Below are 16,056 nucleotides of genomic sequence, written 5' to 3'. Positions count from 1 at the left end.
GACCCATTTCAAACACATCATTTATATCTAAGATCATAGAAAAAGCTGTTGCCCAGCAATTATGCCTATATCTGCATAGGCATCACATATTTGAAAAGTTCCAATCTGGTTTTAGGCCCCATCACAGTACTGAAACAGCATTAGTTAAAGTAACAAATGACCTCCTCCTTGCTTCAGATCAAGGTTATGTATCGCTGTTAGTGCTTCTTGATCTTAGTGCAGCTTTCGACACAATTGATCATAGGATCTTGCTAGAAAGGTTAGAACGCTGGGTTGGAGTCTCTGGCACAGCCCTTTCATGGTTTCATTCTTACTTAACAAATCGCTATCAGTTTGTAGAGCTCAATAATATTCCATCCAAACGTACAAAAGTTAAATATGGGATCCCGCAAGGCTCCATTCTAGGACCACTATTATTTACATTATATATGCTACCATTGGGCACAGTTATAAACAAACATGGTGTCAATTTTCACTGCTATGCAGATGACACTCAACTTTACATATCAGCCAAACCTGATGACAAACTCAGTTTAAGAAAAATTGAGGCCTGTGTAAAAGATATTAAATGCTGGATGTCTCTAAACTTCCTCCAACTTAATGAGGACAAAACAGAAGTTCTTCTTCTGGGCCCTAAGGCCTCAAAACAGAAAATTCCAGATCTAATGCTTAATCTCGCAGGCTACCCCATTACACCTGGCACAGTAGCCAAAAACCTAGGCGTCATACTCGACTCTGACCTATCATTTGATAAATACATAGATAATACTACTAGGATAGCTTTTCTACATCTCCGTAACATTGCTAAATTAAGAAATGCATTATCACAGGATGATGCGGAAAAATTGGTGCACGCCTTTGTTAGCTCTAGATTAGACTACTGCAATGCACTACTGTCAGGATGTTCAAATAGGAATCTAAATAAACTTCAAATAGTTCAAAATGCCGCAGCCAGGGTTCTGACCAGAACTAGAAAATTTCAGCATATCAGTCCAGTCCTATCAGCCCTGCATTGGCTCCCAGTTAAATTCCGTATTGACTTTAAAATTCTTTTATTAACTTATAAAGCATTGCACGGGCTTGCTCCTGAGTACCTTCAGGAACTTATTTCCTATTACGAACCCCCACGCCCACTAAGATCACAGGGTGCTGGTCTTTTATTAGTTCCAAAAATTAATAAGGTAACAGCAGGGGGAAGAGCCTTTTCTTGTAAGGCCCCCCAGCTTTGGAATAATCTTCCTAAATGCGTCCGGGACTCCGACACAGTCACAATCTTTAAGTCTAGGTTGAAAACCCACTTATTTAGTTTAGCGTTTGATAATTAATATCCCCCTTAGATAAAAGTACAGATCCAGGGGTTCATAGACAAAGGGTTTTATGGTAGACTGGGGCGCTGGTGCTGTCGTCCTGTCACTGCTCGTGGTCACTCAAGTTTGTTGACAGTGCAGTGGACGGATGCCATTGTCTCAGAATACCCCCAAGCCTATGTTACCTTCTGGTTCTGCCTTTTTAGCTAGGCTGTAATAATTTAACTAAATGCCGGAGTTGCTGCCACACTCCGGAAATGTTTATAATTTTACCTGTCCTGTATATGTCCTCATACAGAGCTAATTTTCCCTGTTTCATTTCTCCACATGGCTGCCCGCCTGTTTGAGGAATAATGAGATGAGGAGACCAGCGATCCATCCTGAGCCAGCCACCTCCTGCCTAACCGGATGCATACATCATGATGGACATTATTACATATTTTTCATTTTCTTTCTCTTCTTTCTGTCTAAATTGTTGTTGTTGTCATGGTGACCGGTGTCGGCCAGAGGAGGATGGGTTCCCCCCCTGAGTCTTGGTTCCTCTCAAGGTTTCTTCCTCATGCAAAAAACTAGGGAGTTTTTCCTTGCCACTGTCGCCCTTGGCTTGCTCACTGGGGGCTAGGACTCGGCACTTGTAAAGCTGCTTTGTGACAACAACTGTTGTAAAAAGCGCTATATAAATAAAATTTGATTGATTGATTGATTGAAGTCTCACGACAAAGGAAGCATGCTGTGTACAGGGCCGAGCATGTCACTGACCCTCCTTCAGCACGCTCTTTCAGTCCAGTCCTCAGAGCTCCCAGGGAATCGCCTTTTTCAGCCCGCTTGTATTTGTGTGGTGCTTTTTAGGCATGGACACAAAGCAGCTTTGCACAGCTCTTGGCCGAGAAGTCTAACGAGCTAAAACTCGGGGTGTCTGTGCCAAGGAAGAGCTCCCTGAGATGACGAAGAAACCTCGAGTCGAGCCAGGACTCATAAGGAGAGCCCGTTCTGCTCGGCACCAGATAGCGCCGTTGTATGTATAGCCATGAGCGATGAGAGATGCTGCATAGTTGTCTCTTCTCGTTCCCAACACACCTGAACTGGGCAGTTAAGGGCTGGCCCCAGCGTGTTTTGAGTTGAGACATATTTAGAACTGGAAGCGTTGGGAAAGACTTGCCGTCTGTCACTTCTGCTGCTTGAGACATGCCTAGCGCTGGAGTTCCTCAGTATGTCTATACGGTCATTATTATTATGGCAGAGCATTGTGCAATGTTTCTATGGCGCAGTCTCTTGTGTTATGGCACAGTGTTGGGAGAACACGTACAGACAGCACTAAGCGATCACAGAGCCCATGCAGCGATCTGACCCATATCCTCTTAGCTGTCGTTTAATTAACCTGCCGTGCGAGAGCGGGGTGCTCGCGGGAGCAGTCCATTCTCTCTTCTCTCTTCCATCTGCCAATCTGACCACTCGTACTTAACTCGCGCTCCCTCACTGGTACGTATCTTATCACCATCTTGACTTTCCTATTTCTGTCTCCACTCTTTTTTTCGATTCCTCTCAGTCTTCTTCACATAAACACACACACACACAAAACTCCCTTGCCTTCCCCTCTCCGACCTACTGTTATGTTTTTTCTTTAGATCTTCTCTTTTGCTCTTCCTCTCTTCTTCCGTCTGTTACCATGGTATCTGGAATGCAGATACCAAGATGGTGAAATGTGTCCTATCTCAAAGACCTGCAACTTTTCAAACAGTGTCATATGGGTGCATAGCTACAAGACTCTGACTCTCTCTCTGTCTCTCTCTTTCTCACTTATACACATACACACATACACACAAGTCAAAGGCAGGACAGACCTCAAGAGAATGTAGCTATGTATTCCTCTTGGAGAAAAAAATCTCCATCTTCTTTCTCTTCTCAAAACACTGAAGTGCCTGTCAAAACTACTGTTAAATATTCATGAGTGTGGTAACATTTGGTCGAACGTATTCTCAGAAACATGCGCACACATACACACAAGCTGACTGACATTTGGGTGTATTTGCAGACGGGTGAGTATGTTTGCATGGTAAGACACGGAAATCAATAATTCGTAATTACACTGTGTTTACACTTGTGCTCCAGCCAAATGTGCATATTCATTAATGACCACTCTAGCCATTATTATAGGGAGTGAATGCATATGGTCTTTAGAAAGGCTCTAAAGCAGGTAAAGATTATAAGATCTTGTTTTTTTCTGATTTGGGGTGCATTTATATTTGCAATTTGGTTCTTTTGGTCTGGAGCAAAGCATAAAATGATACATGGTTTAATTTTAGTTCACACTGACATTCACCACTGAACCACATATTCTTATGGATACAAGATACAGTCCTGATTGGTCAGTTTTTAATATCTTGTGACAACAATTGCAGACTTCATTAAATATCCTTATGTGCACTGTGCATCTCTGGTGATATTTTTACCAGCTGAACACTCACAAAGAGTTGTGGAAAGGCATAAAGGAACAGCACCAGGACTTCCTTCACATCTTGTGATATCACATCCTTTGTTTGGTCCAGTTAGTGCCTTTGGTCCATACTGTGTTCACACTTCAAACAGCATCAGAGTTCAATTAGAAGCAGGCCAAGACCAAACTGCTACAGGGGTCTATCAAACTGGATGAACGGAGCAATCGCATCAGGATTCCTTTAATCAAACCAAAGCTGTCAATCTGAACACACCCTTAAACTATGTGTATTCAAATGTGCCAAAACTCAGAAAGTCAAACGTGTCTCCAACAAAATATTCTAAATATTAATTCAGTCATTTTATTTGTTGGCAAACAACTTTCACTGTTACAACAAATATTAGTTATGAGTTCATTCAATTTAGAATGCATATGAAAAGAATAAATAATAATTCCATAGATATCATAATAATCATAATAACAATATTGATGGTAATAAGAATAAAAAAATGAAAAAGGTCTCAGTGCCGATCAGATTTTTAAAATCTCTTCTCCTCCAATGATGATCCGACCATTCAGATCCATGAAAGCACCTCTTGGGAAATGATATGCAGTCAGTCTTGTGTGGGATATAAAGGAAGTAAATGTGCAAGCTACCTAGAGCCTCATTCTGAGAAAGAGTAAACAGTGGCTTGGGCAAAAAAAAAAAAAAAACACCCATGATGCTTTTCTCTCCATCACCACTAGATTAGGTCCTATCTTAACTGCCTGCTCCTTAACTCTGAGATATTCCTCACACTAATTCTGCTCCACTCAAAAGACCTCGCAGGGCAACTGTCCCTACACCTTAATTCCTTCCTTTATTTTCTAGTCCTGCATCAAGATTGAACTGGTAGATGAATATATTTTTTAAAAGACATCAAAGAATTCTGCTTGGCCACAGGGCATCCAGTGAACATATACTACTTCAACATGATCCGCATTTGAGTCTGTGATAATCAGAACATTTCGGAGCTGTTTTGGAACAGGAGTATTGGACCTGCGCTTTGCTGCGCCACCCGTTCTTTTTTTCGGAAAACATCGGCACAGTGTGGAAACAAAACAACAAACTGTGGTGACAATGCCTTTAAATGATGAAAAGTGACGGTACTGTGTTATATTTGGCTATAAATAAGAAGGAACATGTGTTCGCGTTTTTCTGTGTGAACGTGTATCACGTGGGGTTGGTCACTCCTTGTGGTAATAGGGGGTAATAGCATGGAGGACCAGCACAGTTTCTGGGTTGGTCTAAGTTCTACACAAACACATACGCAGGGAAAAGTATATCAAAACCATGAGATGTGTGTGATCATATGCAATGCAAGAGCTCTGTACATTTTACATAGAAATCTGTCCCATTTGTTTGTTATTAGTGCGATTTACCTCTCGATAGCTGATATTACAGAAAAATAAAAGTACGAAAAGAAAGGACGCTTCCTCAGTCTTAAAGATTAGATGCTTCATTGTGATTTCATACTCAGAAACGATATCAGAGCTAAACAGGAAGGAATGTGTGCAGCAGAGTATCGCCCTCCGGAGTCTAGTGAACCGTGGGTATTTGCGAGTAGAGGGTTGCAGTTCAGTAAGTTCAAGATTCAGGTAAGTGTCTTATCAACATACATAATCATCTAAAATGGCAACTAGGTTGTCGCTATCAGTTCTGTATGCATTTTCACACTTGGGCAATCCGTAAGGAGTTTCAAAGATAGCCAGACAGCATATGGACAGGAGTTTAGGATGGAGGATTGGGTGGAGGTGGGGGACAGGATGCAGGGACAGACATGTGACTGGTATCTGTGGCTCCTGCTGACCTCTATGTCTGTTGGCAGACTTAGTCCCCAGTGAAATCAAACAGGTCAGTTTGCCAGGCCATATAAGACGATTGACGGTTTCATTTCATGAGAAAAAAATAAAAAGCATCTGTCCTCCCCTAAAGTTTCTCTTGTAATGGGAGTTTGTGTTGTGTACAGATACACAAACCACAACGAATTGGTTTTTTGGAGATGAGTACACTGGTACTGGTCCTAACTGGAGGCGGTTACTAGTGCTAACTGGTTTTGGGTTTGGGTTCTCATTGGTACTGGGCAGCTATCTGGTATCAGTCTCTTTAGGGATCTATCAGTGCAGTAGGTAGTGGTTCCCATGCCTTGTGCATTGCATCCGACGCTCACACGCGTGCCCACAGGTGGTGTGGGCGGGGTAGGTCTATAAGCTCGTGACCAGGTGGGAGGGGTCTTGTGGCTGCTCCTCAGGAGAGGCCTCCTCCTTATCGGGTGGAGCAATGAAGCCGTCACTGCCCCCCCGCCCCATCTGGTAGTAGCTCTGCAGTTCCTGTATGTGGTTGCGTGAACCCAGGTTCGGCATGCTCTTGTAGTACACGTCATCTGCGTCCACGGTGACGCCCTTGCCGTTGGCCAGCCTCAGCTCGCTCCCATCCTCCTCCTCTTCCTCTTCCGCCTCGTCCTCGTCCTCATCGTCATCCTCGTCGTCATCCTCGTCGCCGTGGAGGCCATTGATAAGGTCCTCGGTGGCGTGCGGGAGGTCGGTGAGCGTGGGCATGCTGGTGTAGAGTGTGTCCCTGAGCGGCGAGTGGGCACGGGGGCCGGCCTGCGCCTCGCTCGGCAGCAGCGGGAAAAAGCTCTCGCTGTTCTCCTGTGGCAGGCGTCGGTGGGTGGAGAATGTGTGCAGGGGGGCGTGGCCGTCCGGAGGCGGCGGCCTGGGAGGCAGGAGCGGTGCCTGTGACTCCTCCCGGATGATCTCCAGACTCAAACCGCCAGCGTCATCATGCCGGTGGAAGGCGCCCGGGTTGTCCAGCACCATGACATCGTCCTTGGCGATGGCTGAGGCCGCTGAGCTGGCCACGCCCCCGTTGGCCATGTGGTTGCTGAGCTTGGTGCTCAGGGCGCCTGGCCGCTCCTGCGTGCTCAGGTACGGCGCTGCATAGTTCGCCGTCAGCTCCTTCAGGATCTTCTTCTCCAGCGTGGTGGGCGGCTCGCTGCCATGGGAGCTATAGGTGAGGTAGTCGCCTGCTGCCATCCCATAGCTGTTTCCGTGGTTACCATTGAGTGGCAGAGTGTCCATGACGCTGGAGTCACGTGCGTTGTTCAACATGCCCTCTGGAACACAGGATGAGTGACAGGACCAAATGTTTAATGTAACAAATACATGTTTGCAAAAACCCATCACAATGACCCACCACACTGCAGATTTTGCCCATATAGGTCCTGAATCCAATAAACACATTATGTGAATCTATGACTTAAATTATCTGCATTACCCACATACTCTACATTTAAACATTCATCTATTCTCGACACCTAAGTCCTCAGACAGGGTATTTAATATATATATGATTTTATGTTACCATATTTAATACTATTAAATAAAACATTAGTGACTTTGACATTGATGACAGGAAATGAAATCAAAATGACTTAAAGATATCTAACAGGATATTGTCTTCGCTGCACTATCCTGGAAACAGTCAACAAACACTAAAAGAACATACAACTGCTGTAACATCAAAGGAGACGAGAGGAGAAGAGATGAGAGGACGGAAGAGTAGAGGAGAGGAGAGAAGAGGAGAGGACAAGAGAGGACACACAGGAGGAAGAAGGAGGCGGGGAGGAAGAGCAGAAAATGTAGGTAATGAAAAAAATGAGTCATACTTGAGTCTCTGTAGGAGGCTGCACATCAGCACGGACGAACAGAGGGAGGAGAAGTGAGAGAGGGAGTGAGCGAGGGACAAAAAGAGGGAGAAAGACATACAGAAAGTTAGACGAAATAAGACAGGAGAGAGAGGGGGAGAGAAAGGGAGAGAGATAGAGAGAGGAAGAGAGAGAGAGCTAGACCGAGATGGTTACTCAAGAAATGTTTATGGGATATACAGAGGGAAAAAACACAGTACTCAGGTTAAGAACTAAGAACACAGTACTCAGTTCAGAACTAAGAACACGGTACTCAGTTAAGAACTAAGAACATGGTACTCAGTTAAGAACAAAGAACACGGTACTCAGTTAAGAACAAAGAACACGGTACTCAGTTAAGAACAAAGTACACGGTACTCAGTTAAGAACTAAGAACACGGTATTCAGGTTAAGAACTAAGAACACGGTACTCAGGTTAAGAACTAAGAACACAGTACTCAGGTTAAGAACTAAGAACACAGTACTTAGTAGCTTTTAACAATAAGGACAGTCACATGGAACCAGTGGAACTGTATAGAATATTCCTGCCATGCTCTACACAGTTCAACAGGGTCCTTAAAGAGTCACAGAGCTCTGGACACAGCAAATTACTGGACAGCATTCCATTTTTATGTCTTCAGAGGTCTTTACACAATATTTAGATACTCAAAAGACCTCAGAGCTTCTCATTTAGGATTGTACTTCTCGATTTATTTAAAACAATTAAGAACATAAGACGGGACATATACACACACATTCTGCTAATTTAATAAGAACAACCACAGGATAATTGTAGCTACCCTGTGTCTGAGATTGAGTGTTTCAGAATTTAAATGCATTTGAATGCATATACCACATTTTACTGTATGTTTTGTGTTTATACGTAGTGATTGTATGGGTTCATGAGTAAGTGTATGAATATGGCATACTTAGACAGCATTTGAATATGTGCATTTCTTTGTGGTGTGTGTGTTTGTGTAAGAGAAGCAAACCTTGTGTGTTGAACATGTTTGCAGAGGGGTTATTGTACACAGCAGACTCTCCCAGCAGTGTGTTATAAGGGTTAGTGCCATGGGGACGCAACAGTGCATTAGAGATGAGATGATTAGCCATGGTACCTACAACACACGCACACACACACACACACACGAGAGAGAGAGAGAGAGAGAGAGAGAGAGAGAGAGAGAGAAAGAGAGAGAGAGAGAGAGAGAGAAAAAGAGAGAGAGAGGGAGAGAGAGGAAGGGAAATATAGAGAAAGAAAAAGAGAAACAGCGAAAGACAGAGAGAACATTAAAAAGAAGTGAAAGGACCCAAACACAAACAAAAGGACCAAGAACACAAAGAGGGAAAGACAAACAGTTAGAATGATGCAGACAAAAGACAATACGTCTGCATATCACTCAGTGGCCCCAGGCATCAGGCAAAATGTCTGAACAAATATACCCTGGAAATAGTGGCAAACTGACACTGGGCTTCATATATTTCTAATGGTGCTCAGCAGACTAACAAAGATCAGTTAGTGAAAGGAAAAAAGGGCCCTTGACAAGCCAGGGGAAGCCGACAGACTGTTTCACTCTAACCAGCCGAGAAACTAAGCTTCGATTTCTTTCACTTTATTTCAGATTTGGACTCCAGTGAGGAAAGAGACAGGAGAAATGTGTATTAGCATTCAGGCATAACCAAGATAGGCAGAGACTGATGGTAAGCAGAACACACCACACGTGTACATACTTTCACACACACACACACACACACACACACACACACACACACACACACACACACACACACACACACACACACACACACACACACACACACACACACACATATGCATACTCTCACACACACACACACACACACACACACACACGCACGCACACGCACGCACACGCACGCACACACGCACACGCACGCACGCACACGAATGCACACACACACGCACGCACACACAGCAGATGTCCAATGCATTTGGACTGCAGGGGGATTCAGTGTCAGCAAGTTGTAAGAGTGTTTTGATGCCATTCCAGTTTCTTTCACTGCCCTCACAAACACACCCAAGCACACACACACGCACATAGACTTGCATGCACACACACACACACATGCACACACACACACACACACACACACACACACACACACACACACACACACACACACACACACACACACACACACACACAGCTTTTGGCTGGTTGGTTTATTCTTTACAGTTAGAACACCAAATCAGGCTGCAGAAATGTCTGGCAAATGTCAAAAGGTCATTTCTCAGTGTAGCAAGCTATTGTTATTATTTTAGGGTCTGAAAAAAATATGGAAGAAAAATGTAATCATCCTATCTAAAAAGTTCATTTATATGCGTGTGATGACATATGGTTTCATTTGTGAATCTACTGTTTGCATGTACGTGTGTGCATATGTGTGTGTGTAAAACTGTGAGCTACCTCTGTTTAGAGTCGCTGAGCTGTTAATATCTCCTGTGATGAAAGAGGACTCGGACTGCTTCCTAACCGTGTCATTCCACATCCTCCGAATACGGCTCTGAGAGAGAGAGAGAGAGAGAGAACGAGGGAACGAGAGAGAGATAGAGAGAGAGAGAACCAGATTGAGGCAGAAAGAGAGGGAACAGTGAAAGAGACAGATAAGCATTAATCACCAACCCAAACCTTCAGTCTTTCCCAAACACACTAGCCTATTTTTATGTACACATGAGTAGAACAGAATGATCCCATAGGACAGTTGCAATGGTTGCTAAGGAGAAATTTTTCTTCAGTGTCTTTCAATGTATTTTTTATTACAGTGGCCACACCTGGTACAAAGTCTTCATTTTATTCTTTTTTTATTATGTTGGTTGTTCAAAAAATAGAACTTCATGAGTTTCCATATTTTTATTGTTACTTGTGAACAGTATGTGGATAGGTGACTCGCAGCAGATGAAAATGAGTCAGAACCATGAATATAAATCTGACATAATAACAAGACTCAACAAGAAAAGAGAGGTGGAAAACACAGGCATGAGGGTGAAGGTGTTGGAGACAGAGGGTGGAGAGTGGGTGGAGCTAGGAGAGTAGAGAGTGGGCAGAGGGTGGAGAGAGGGCAGAGGGTGGGTAGAGGGTGGAGGGTGGTTGGAGGATGGGTGCAGTAAGAAGCTCCTCGGATACTTGTGATGGTGACACTGTGGGAATAGTCATTTGAAAATCCTCTGCCCAAACTTCACTACCAGCTTCACTTTGGGACTGGGTGTGCATGTGTGTGTGCGTGTGTGTGTGTGTGTGTGTGTGTGTGTGTGTGTGTGTGAGAGAGAGAGAGAGAGAGAGAGAGAGAGTGTGACTGGGCGAGAATGTTGCTTTGGCAAGATTGTACTACACACAGTCATGCCAATAAAGCCATCTTGGCTTGACTCGCGAGACTGAGCATGTTACCTGTGAGTTGGTGGAGTAACGCCCAGGCGTACGTGCAGTGCTGGTCTTGGTGGAAGTGGAGATCGTCGACTCCACACTCTTCCTGCTGCAGCAGTGTGTGCGAAGACACCTACCGTACTCCTTACGCACCTAAACAAACACACACAGGGCAAAAAAACACGTTCACATATTTACAAGGATATAGGTCTATATAAGTGGAATGTGTGTGTGTGTGTGTGTGTGTGTGTGTGTGTGTGTGTGTGTGTGTGTGTGTGTGTGTGTGTGTGTGTGTGTGTGGTGTGTGTGGGTTAACCCTATAACATTTAAACTGACATTAAGCAGTCAATTAAACACATCTAATTTATGTGACTTTAATAGTTAGTGTGCTGAATGACCTTTCATTGGTATAAATACAACTACATGGACACACAAGAGGCACACACACACTCTTTCCCGCCTTTATACTTGATTGAGTTATTAACCATTAGGGACCTGAAATGCATCATTGGGTCCAAAACCTCTCCAGTCAAACATTAATGTCCCTTATCAGAATCAGACTCCCTCTTGCTCACACAATAATAAGACTCTAATTGCTTTTTAACGAAGTTAAGATGGACGTCATGTTATTGTTTGTGCAGCTGTTGAAAGCAATCGCACATGACCTGCCAGGAAAATCACAGCATACATGAGTATGTCTCAGCGGACCATTCAGCTCACCAACACGACCCAAAAGAATCCAAACAAGCGGGACTGTGGTCGAGACTCAAGAAGGTTGAGGTTAGAAAAGATGGAGAATTTACGAGTTTGGCTTTAAATTATCTCTGACTCTGAAAACCCAAAAGTGTAATAACACAAGCCAGGTCCAAGAATAACTTGTCATGAGATTAAGAAAAAAAAACAGTTCTGTGATAGAATATTCTATTGCTTTTTATATTGTTCTATTAGAATGCTAGAATGAAGCGGAGAAAGTCTCTCAACTCTTTAGTGAGTAGAATCAATATTCTGAATATAAACAGTGGGAAACATATGAGCAATGAAATGTCAAGCAAGTTCTACGAATTACACTGGGTGTACAGTAAACAGCTAATAAACCATTAGCATGATATTAAAATCAATAGTGTTTCTGAGTTATGACAGCTGTTAGAGTAGTGTTAGGTCTCAGGCCATCTGTATTGTCGCCCTCATCAATGAGCAAAAGCCTGTATCTCAGTTCATCTTCCTACATCAACTGTAAGGTACGCCTGTGTGTGTGTGTGTGTGTGTGTGTGTGTGTGTGTGTGTGTGTGTGTGTGTGTGTGTGTGACTGCTACCTTCTTCTGCAGGATGCAGTGGAAGATGAAGATGAACATGCCCTGCAGTGAGTTGAAGATGGTGAACAGGTAGGCCATGATCACCGTGTTCTCATTGATGTACATGAGACCAAAGGCCCAGGTCAGACCCAGCAGACAAAGCAGAGCTATGGCACCTATCACCCAAGACCTAAAAAAAGCAAGAGAAGGAGAGAATGAGAGAGTGAGTGAGAGTGAAATACAGAAAGAGAGAGTGAGTGAGAGATTGATCGAGAGAGATAGAATGAATCAGACAGTGTGCGAGAGAGAAACAGACATAACGACAAAGGAAAGAACATCTGATGTCAGAAGAAAAGAGATGCACAAAGCACCAGCCAAGGAACCACACGTGACCCCGTTAATGACCTGAGCCAGTTTACTTTATCTGGGGACATTATGGTGTTGCCACTTTATTGGCTTGTAGTTGAACTGGAGCAACAGCGGGACTGGAATATAAACTGTGTGTGAGAGGGGGCCAGTATATTCCTGGAGTCAAAAATCCTGCTGGCTCCAGTCTTTTTTACGTCTGCACGTCTGCCCATCCACACTTAGCGCGGAGATTCACGGCTGTTTAGAAAGGCCATTCACTCACGTGCAGTGCGTAATTCATTAATGCTGAGAACGGACCTGCTGTGGCCAGCTAAAGTCTGGCACAGAATAATCTGAGGGGGACACAGAAAGAAAGCAAGATAGAGTGTCGTGGGCCAGAGAGCGGATCGCCTAAGTGCCATTCGGTTTATTATTGATAAATACACTGATCAGCTCTACTGCTAAACACAGAAACTCAAGGCAGGCGCCAGATGGACTGAGTTCTGTAGGACGGTGTATGCAGGAACAGCATTCTCAGGGTCTCTGCACCATTTTCAGGGCTGATTTTACAATGAGACAGGTTTATGAATGGCCTCAAAGTAACCATAAGATCCGAAAGTCGAAATAATGGAGAGGAGAGACTAGAGGGCTGTGCCCTCCAATCAGAATGCATATTTTTGAAAACACACATTCTGATTGGGCAGGACCCCTTACCCACATCTATCTTTGACAAGCCCACAAAAGAATGCTGAAATGATAAACAAAAATGCAGAATAGGGAAAGAAAGAAGAGAGAAGACGGCTCGATGAGACTGATGAATCATTCATATTCGTCATAAATAAACCAAAACAGAACTCAAAGAGATGGAATACATAAACAAGCAGGAAACACACACACACACACACACGTACACCCGCACACAAACACACACACACACACACACACACACATTTGATGATGATGGTATAAAATATTGACTTTCCATTCTATACAATTTCACTCTAAGGGTGAACAGTGTGATGACGTAAGGCAGAAACTGTTAAAACTGCTAGCTCAGTTTAGTATAGCATCGGCTTCACTGCAACAACAAAACAACTTCGGAAATAATACAGGGAGACAATGCTTCAGGCGCCTGTGCTCTCTTGCTACAAGAACAGACTAAACGTAGCCTGGGCTTACGTTAGCCTGACAACACGGCACATGCGGAGTGAGCGGAAGGTGAACGTGCGACAACCTGTAGCAGAAACATGGCGACGCACTGTCGATATATATTCCAGGCTCTAAACATATTCCCAATATGTTACGCTCTGCTGTGGGAAGAGATCTGTCGCTATTTTCAGTTCATCTCTGTGATGAGGTATTTCTGACTCTTGTCTCCCTTCCAGCAAATCAAATGCACGCTTCACAGGAAATTGGAAGACGGAGCTGGCAACTCCAAAACCCCATTGCTTCCTTGCCAGTGTGATTCCGCATTCGCTGTCTTGTCGCATAAGGGAAGAGTGACAAACTGAGTGGGGAAGCAGTTTTTAGCATGTAGCTATTAAACTGGCATGTGCGTACTTCTGAAGTCACTGCGTGGCCCGTTTCAATTACATTACCAGTAGTGATGAGTGTGCGTGTTCTGAAGTAGTCGCGAATTGCACACATATCAGAACATTTCCACCAGCTACAATCTAAAAACTGCCCTTTTATATTTTCCTTCTCTTTCCTTTCTTAACATCTTTACATCTTTCCTTCCTTTGCTTCTACCTTCTCATTACATTGATAGACGTTAGTTATTATCTCGTGTGTCTACAAAACTTCATTTAAGCTCACACATGTACTTTACAGTCCACCAAAAACGAGTCTTTTTTGTTTTTGATGCTGAAAGGAATCTAAAGTCCTCCAGTATCCCCACAAATCTGTTTCACTGCCCGCGCTAGTAATCTTTCTCCCTCTAAATGCTGTTGTTTCCTGCACTGACCTGGTCGCAGTTGATTGTTATGAACACTGGCGTCAATTTGAAAAATTCTTCTGAAAAAGAAGCTGTTCCAGACTGGTGATTTAGCTGTGCTTGAATTCGGCGTTGCTGATGTGTTGCGAAAACCCCTTACTGGTAGAGTCTGAACTTGCCTCTTTTCCATAAACATCTCTCAAGTGCACTGACTCCAAATGCTCACTAAGCACGATGAAGGTTGGAGGGGGCAGCGACTTGTATGCGACATGTATGAGTGTTCACATGTGTGTTGTGACTTCAACGCCTCAGTATTCTATACATTCCATAATCTATTTGGGAGAGGAACCAGTCAAATATATTTTTCTACTCCAGGTTCCCAGTTATCTGGAACTGGGCTGCCTGCCTGAGCTGGAGTTGAAAGAGAACAACAATGTGAACCGGCCGGGGGTCCCTTTGGTACGTCTGATCTCCACATGTTTTATTATTTTTCCAACCTTTTCATAATCACTGCACTTGCCATTCGGTATTTAGGTCATATAACTTTCTTCTGCCAACTTTAGACTGAATTATCAACATCAAAAGGAATAATCAATTGCTGAGACGAGCCGAATAGCCTAGATTCGGATTTGACAGTCTAGCACTGGGCCAGAAAGTACATGTGCAAAGTGCTACACCCTAAGAAGTGTACACTATGGCTGAAATGACTGGACATGCTCCAATACACTTCAGAGTGCCCTTTCCTCAACCCCTCCACCCCATCAATACATATCTGAAGCGCTTTGATTTGAAAGCGTTGGAGATGCTTAAAATTTCATTTAGCATCCCCCCCCAAAAGCTCTGACTTCTTCAAGGGTGTTAGAATTTAAGTAAAGATGTATTTGTGAGACTACTGGGACTTGACCAAACGTTCAAAACACCGTATGTGCACTGGATCAGATTCCAGTTCCAAACTCTCCAGATAAAGTATGTGTATGAGGCAGAGAGAGACATGGAATGATAACAACAAGAACTGTAAGTTTGTCAGAGGGTATGCGAATGCAGAAGAATTGAAAACACAAGACCTAAACATGCACATACACACACAAGAACTTACTTGATGTTGTCCAGGCAACCAGAGTCAGGTTTCAGAATAGCAGTGTGGTGGAACATCTTGTAAAGTGCAATGCCGAGGAAAATCACATTCAGCTATACAAGCACACACACACACACACACACACACACACACACACACACACACACACACACACACACACACACACGTGTGAACACAGTCAGGTTACAAATGCAAAAATATATAGAACATTCAAACAATTTTCATCCTACAGTACAAAATGGGCATGGCTCAGTCACGTGTTCTCTCTCTCTCTCTTTTACTTGCTCTCTAACTGCAGTTGTCAATGGTGTCTTGTCTGTCTTGTGGGGATTTAAAGTTCACTCCAACACACTGTGACTTTCACATAATTGGCAAAATGTCCTCGGAAGACCATTATCTGTGCCCCCCTGTGTGTATATGTGTGTGTGTGTGTGTGTGTGTGTGTGTGTGTGTGTGTGTGTGTGTGTGTGTGTGTGTGTGTGTGGGTGGGCAAGTGAGTTTGTGTATGTGTTGGGGGAGT

General features: G+C 43.7%; 1 protein-coding gene across 5 annotated transcripts in view; it reads right to left on the bottom strand.

Annotated features, from left to right (window-relative positions):
- Nucleotides 1-3,674: 3,674 nt before the first annotated feature.
- adgrl3.1 (adhesion G protein-coupled receptor L3.1) overlaps nt 3,675-16,056 on the bottom strand; it is a 75,954-nt gene continuing 63,572 nt past the window's right edge. For 2 of the 5 annotated variants that reach the window (XM_077012547.1, XM_077012527.1), the window contains 7 exons: nt 15,537-15,628; nt 12,181-12,349; nt 10,892-11,020; nt 9,914-10,010; nt 8,459-8,584; nt 7,449-7,466; nt 3,675-6,896 (listed from right to left, as the gene is read on the bottom strand). In XM_077012547.1, the coding sequence (XP_076868662.1) occupies nt 5,986-6,896; nt 7,449-7,466; nt 8,459-8,584; nt 9,914-10,010; nt 10,892-11,020; nt 12,181-12,349; nt 15,537-15,628 (1,542 nt within the window). In that variant the 3' untranslated portion in view covers nt 3,675-5,985. The remainder of the gene's footprint in view (nt 6,897-7,448; nt 7,467-8,458; nt 8,585-9,913; nt 10,011-10,891; nt 11,021-12,180; nt 12,350-15,536; nt 15,629-16,056) is intronic. The other 3 variants (XM_077012555.1, XM_077012537.1, XM_077012563.1) reach the window with 3 other exon arrangements.

Source organism: Brachyhypopomus gauderio, chromosome 1 (genome assembly GCF_052324685.1).
Source record: "Brachyhypopomus gauderio isolate BG-103 chromosome 1, BGAUD_0.2, whole genome shotgun sequence".
NCBI classification, from domain to species: Eukaryota; Metazoa; Chordata; class Actinopteri; order Gymnotiformes; family Hypopomidae; genus Brachyhypopomus; species Brachyhypopomus gauderio.
The sequence above is the reverse complement of the archived record's forward strand: the minus strand, read 5'-3'. Positions and strand labels throughout refer to the sequence as shown.